At 41.1% G+C, this 6,343-nt stretch overlaps 1 protein-coding gene across 1 annotated transcript in view; it reads left to right on the forward strand.

The window, feature by feature from the left end:
- The first annotated feature begins 230 nt into the window (after window positions 1-230).
- CCDC65 (coiled-coil domain containing 65) overlaps window positions 231-6,343 on the forward strand; it is a 19,261-nt gene continuing 13,148 nt past the window's right edge. The window contains exons 1-2 of the mRNA XM_027844433.1: window positions 231-520; window positions 3,361-3,528. Of these exons, the coding sequence (XP_027700234.1) occupies window positions 395-520; window positions 3,361-3,528 (294 nt within the window). The 5' untranslated portion in view covers window positions 231-394. The remainder of the gene's footprint in view (window positions 521-3,360; window positions 3,529-6,343) is intronic.

A 6,343-nucleotide genomic window follows, 5' to 3' on the forward strand; every position in this document is an offset into this window, starting at 1 on the left:
AGACTGTATTCTAAAAGCTAGATTACAATCTAGCTGGGGAGGGGTCTCTGTGTGGAGGGGAAGGGGATCAGAGGTAGTGTGAAGGGAAGGGCTAGACAGTGGGAGGCTGGAATGTGTCCTGTGCTTGCCTAGGAAGGCCAGTTCTCGCCCCGCCCATCCCTCTTCAAGACGCCATCTTGGCGAGCCTGACCGTTGCTAGGAGACGAAGACGCTACCTGGATTCTCAGCGTCTGTGGGCTTGGGGTGGACAGGATCCTCGCGAAGCCCCAAACCAGCCTTTTCTGCCCCCACTCCCCGTCCCACGCTGGAATCCCAGCTGCTCCTATTTGGAGTGTCGCCCGTTGCTCCCTTCTTCTAGTCTTCCCGGGCACCTGACCCGGTCGCAGCTACAGCCATGCCGAGAAGGGGCAAAAAGGGCCCGAAGACCGAAGAGGAGAAGTTACTGATGCTTCAGCAGAAGATGATGGCGGAGGAGGAGCAGCTCAGGAAGAAGGAGAGGCTCCTGAATCAGTTCTTGAAGGTAAGAGGGCCCTCCCTCTAGCTCCTGTGACCCTGACCCACACCGGGAGCGCGGGGGTTTTGCCAGGTGTTGCTTTCCCTAGCAGACCTGGTTCCACGCACTTGCTCCCCCATCACTTGTAGCTGAGTTACAGTGTGTGGTTAGTACTGATTCTGGGGAGGCGCTCAATGCAAGGGAGAGAGCCCTGAATTTGGAGTCCTAAAAGCCTGGCTCTGCTCTGTGACCGAGCAAGGACGTTCTGGTCCTTGGTGGCTTCAGTTACAAGATGAAGGTGTTGAACTAGGTAGCTAGTTTAACTCTTGGGGAGAAGGGAGGGTTAAGTATGGGAATAAGTTATTATTTGTTAATGCAGATTCCAGCCTCACTACAAAACGAGGAGTCTGTGCTACCAAAGAAGTCCAGAAGTTCAGCTGATAAAAAGCTGAGGAATCCAGATTGTCTCTCCCCAAGATGGTCTATTAACAGTGTTTCGTTGCTTTTCCAACTGTCTGACTCTTCATGACCCCTTTCAGGGTTTTTTTCTAAGTTCGTTTTTTGTCAAAGATACTGGAGTGGTTTGCTATTTCCTTCTCCAGCTCATTTTACAGATGAGAAGACTGAGGCAAACAGAGTGACTAGCCCAGGGTTACACTGCTAGTAAGTGCCTGAGGCTAGATTTGAATTCAGGAAGATGAGTCTTCCTGATTCTAAGCCCTGTGCTCTATCCCTTTCTATCCTTCCCTAATTCCTCTAGCCTAAACAAAACCATTCTAAAGCTTTGCTTCTCCAAAACCAGAGGGCATTGAGTCTCTAAAGAAGGATACAAGGGTTCTTTTTTAAAAAATATATATATATATTTATATATATATATATTTATATAGATATTTATATATATTTATATATATTTATATATATATATATTTATATATATTTATATATATATTTATTTATATATATATAAGGGTTCTTATACATATAAGGGTTTATATATATATATATATGTATATAAGGGTTCTTGAAGATCATCTAGGTCAACATCCTTATTTCATATGTAACTCATGGCCTAGCCTCCAAACTCTGGGCACAACACAGGCTGACCCTAAAAGATCAATATCTCTTTGGCTCCTTGCCTTCACCCAAAGTTTACTCCCAGAAAATCTCCAAATATGCACATTATATTTCCACCCATGTGAGTAAAAGAAGTCCCTAGCTCCCAAGCTCTCAAGGTGACATGGATAGACAGTATAAAACAGCCTTTATTTCATTTCATAGAAACATGCAGAAGATGCAAAGGATTCCCAGTAACCCATGAACCATAAACACATAAAGCATTCCAAATAGTTCCCCTTGGGAGTAAATATCTTGGGGTTATCCTTAGTATAGTATTCCCACACAATCCTGTACAATCTCTCAAAGATGTATAGTGCTTCCTTTATGACTGGGCTTCCCCTGAAAAGCAAATTCACTTTGTGGCTGCTGAATGAGCAACACCTTTTCTTTTGGACCTACACTGCTCAAATAATTCACTGTATAACATCAGAAATAGCAGAATCCTCTGTCTTCTACACTAGAAGTTAAAGTTAAGAAAAATTGTTCATGAACTCCCCAATTATCAAATGACATATTTGTGAAGCACTTAGCACAGTGCCTGGCACATTGTAGGCCCTTAATAAATGCTTGTTCTCTTCCTTCCTTCCCCCTCCCTGCCCCCATCTCTCTTTTTCTATTCAGTATGTCAAGGTTCAGGAACATTTTCTATGAACTCTGCTTTGGTTCATATGGGCAGTATAAGTCTGCTTTTGCCATGTACTTCTTTTTTTCCTCCACTTAATAGTATTTTATTTTTTCCAATTACATATAAAGATACTTTTCAACATTCACTTTTATAGGATTTTGAGTTCCAAATTTCTCTCTCCCCTCTCCTCAAGATGGCAAGCAATCTGATATGTTGCCATGTACTTCTGCAATAATTCTATCATTGTCCCAGATGTTACCATCTCTTGGGCTGGGAAAAGTCAGAAACACTTCTCTCCTGTTGAGTGGATTAGAAAGCTGTGGGTGAACACATGCAAAAGAGACGAGTAGGTCTGACATCTCACTTTTATAGGCCAGCAGAGAGGGGGCAGCTCTGTGGATAAAGTACCTCTTCCTCAGAGTCCTAACTAACCAGATCATCTTAAAAATAGCCCTAATCACTGGAGACCAATTAGGATACAACCAGTGTTCTCTCAACAAGGTGCCACTGGACGTGGTCACACTGTTCATGGGGAGATGTCCAACAGATACTCATGACCTGATAATCAAATTCATTGGGGACCTCTCCCCAATCAATCCAGCTTATAGTTAGATCTCATTTTTCACTTGGCTGCACTACTTTGGGAATTTTCTGAATTCTCCACCATGACACCTTGTCAGGTACCTTCCCCCTACATCCATCTTTTCAGCTTCTTTTTGTGTTTTGCCTTTCCTTCATTAAAATGTAAGCTTCTTGAGGGCAGGGACTTTTTTTTTTTTGTATTTGTGTCCCCAGCTCTGAGTATAGTGCCTGGCACAGAGTAAGTGCTTCATAAATGTTTGTTGACTGTTGACAACTAGATTAAGGAAACTGAGACCTAGAGAACTGAAGTTTCTGGCTCAAATGCCACAGGTCAGTTAAGCTTCAGGCTTCACCTTTGTTCTCTGGCTTAAACTGTTATCAGGTAGGCCCCATCCCACAGAAGTATTTCAGTGATGAACAAGAACCCCTAAAACCGTAGCAAGTAAGTATAAGCCTATATGCCAAGTCAGAGTTTTGTGCTTTTCTACCTAGGACACGGTGAGATGTGCCTACATTGGATACCGTCTTTGTTTCCCCCTCACAGGACAAACTGGCTAAGGAGGAGCGAAATAGTACCTTGAACCTTAATAAAATCAACACCCAGTGGAGAGTCATTCTGAGGGAAGTCAAGGCCAAAGAGCTTCGGAAAGATATCGAGATCCTTAGCCAAACATTTGAAAGGGTGGTGGATTGCAAAGACAGTGTGATCAAAGTAAGTGCTGTTTCTGAGTATGTTATAGTTTTCTTTTTTTTTTTGTCTTTTGTTTTATTGGGGAGACTACTTTTCTTCATCTCATTTAGGCTAGAAGTTCATCATCCAATCGTGGGCCTAAATCTGGTATTAATTGGGGTGGAAACTTTTGAGGTGGAAGTTAGGGATGGGCCAGCTTGAAAAGGGCTTTAAAAACCAAATAGTGGATTTTATATTTGATATAAAATATAGTATATATTATGCATATAATATACAAAATATATTATAAAATATAAATATAAAAATATATATTTTTGGAGGTAATAGGGAGCCATTGGAATTTACTGAGTAGGGTGGGGATGGGGTGATATGGCCAGACATGATTTAAGAAAATCACTCTGGCAGATAACTGGGGAATAGATTGGATTGGGGAAAGACTAGATGCCAGAAGGGTATTACAGCAATCCATGTGGAAGAGGTAATAAGAACCCTTGTAGAGGGGTGGTGGAGAGAAGGAGAAATAACTGAGAGATGTTAAAAAGATAAGAATTGGCAACAGATTGAATATATGGGGTAAGTGTGAGTAAGAAGTTAGGTATGATACAAAGATTGTGAGTCTCAGTGACTGTAAGGATGGCAGTGCCTTTGACAGTAATATAAAAGTTGAGAAGGGGAAAAGCTAATTAAGTTATATTTTGGACATGTTTAGTTTGAGATACTTGTCAGACTTCCTATTTGAGATGTCCAAAAGGCAATTGTTGATATGGGACTCAGGAGAAAGAGGAGAGCTAGATATATAGATCTTGGAATATTCTTCATAAACAAGATCAGAGCTTATGAGATCAAGGGAAATAGCATAGAGAGAAAAAGAGGAAAGGGACCTAATGAGGGGGTTGGTTATACCACATGGCTTCTGAGGTCATGTCTAATTCTCATTTTAGGGATATATGAATGATCCTTATGACATCCTATGATCCTGAAGTTAAGGCATTCTTTGTGAGTAAGATTCTGAGTTGCTCAGCAAAGCTACCAGGCATCTTTACACTCATGGAGTAGAATCATTATTGGAAAGTTTCAGAGAATCCCCACTGACACCAAATCTACCAGGCAAAGATATTGCTTGGGATCTGTATCACAATGGGTCAGTAGACTTTGTTAGAGTTTCCTTGGATGCCACAAGAATGGGTAAGAAAAGCTGGAAACCAATCAATCAACAAGCATTTATTAAGCACCTGCTATTTTCCATGTAGGCACTGTACTAGGGGCTAGGTATACAAATGCAAAGAATGAAATAATCCCTGCATGCAGATGAGTTAGGTGCATCTATAAATATATGCAGAATGAAAACAGAGAATAAATATGAATAAATGGGAAGTAGTTGAATATAATGTAATTTGGGAGGGAGAACATTAGGAGCCAGGGGATCAGGAAAGGCACCACGTAGGAAGTTGATGTCTTGAAGGAAAATATCTGGCTTTTTTACCCCCACTGAAATTGCTCTTTCCAAATTTACCAGTGATCTCTTAATTGCCAAATCTGATGGTTTTCTCAGTACTAAATACTAAGTAGTATATGATTTATTAATTTTATATTTATGCTGCTCATATTTTTATATGTACTTATTTCCTCCTCCCATTAGAATGTGAGCTCATCATGAGTAGGTATTGTTTCAATAATTGTAGTTGTATCCTCAAGGCCAGCCCAGTATACGTTGTACATAACTAGTACATAGGAGGCACTTAATAAATGCTTGTTGATTGGCAGACTGATGAGAGGGAGATAAAGAGAAAGTGGATTTCAGGCATAGGGGAGAGTCAATGCAAAGGCTTGAAGATAGGAGAAGGAATATTGTATGTGAGCAACAAAGAAAAGCCCACTTTGGTTGGATCATAGAGTTCAGGAGGGGACAAATGGACATTGACTCTGGAGAGATAGAATAGGGTTTATATTTTATCCCAGAGGCAATAGGGAGCCACTTAAATTTATCGAGTAGTGGAGTGACACAGTCAGATTTGCGCTTAAGGAAAATCTGGAGATCTTATGAGATCTTATGAGACCAAGGGAAATAGCATAGAGGGAAAAAGAGAAAAGGGACCAGGATGAAGCCTCAAACCCACATTTAGTCAAATGACATGGATGAAGAACCAGCAAAAGAGGCTAAGAAGGAGCTGTCATATACGTATGAGAAGAACTAGAAGGAGAGGGTGACCAATAGAAGGATGAGTATTTAGAAAAGACCATTAGATTTGGCAATTACGGGATCATTGGTAACTTTGGAGAGAGCAATTTCTTTTGAAGGATGAGGTCAGAAAAGCCAGATTGCAGAAGGTTTAGAAAATAAGTGAAAGAAGAGGAAGTGAATATTCCCTAGTGTAGACAGCTTTCTCAAGGTGTTTGGCTGAGAAGGGCAAGTGAAAGACAGAACAAGAGCTAGTGACATGCTCTTGTTTGTAGCCAGCATGGAAGGAGCCAGGATGTGTAGGGTGGACTGAAATACAAGGCAGGGAGTACAACTAAGATACTGTAGCAATAATCTAGCAACAGATGAGGAGAGGCTCAACTAAAGTCATACGTTGTGAGTAGGGAGAAAAGGAGAAATACAAGAGATGTTGTGGAAATAGAACAGCGAGGTTAGAAAGCTGGGAGAGTAGCAGGGGGTGGTTCCTGTGACAGAAATAAGTAAGAGGATGGGTACATGGAAACACACGATCAATTATGTTTTGAACATTTTGAGTTTGAAATGTCTCTGGGACATCCAGTCTGAAATGTTCAACAGGAATTGGTGGTATGGGACTGAAGCCCAGAGGAGAGATATATGTCACATACTGTCATCTCT

Source organism: Vombatus ursinus, unplaced genomic scaffold, assembly GCF_900497805.2.
Source record: "Vombatus ursinus unplaced genomic scaffold, bare-nosed wombat genome assembly UNPS02014941.1, whole genome shotgun sequence".
Lineage (NCBI taxonomy): Eukaryota > Metazoa > Chordata > Mammalia > Diprotodontia > Vombatidae > Vombatus > Vombatus ursinus.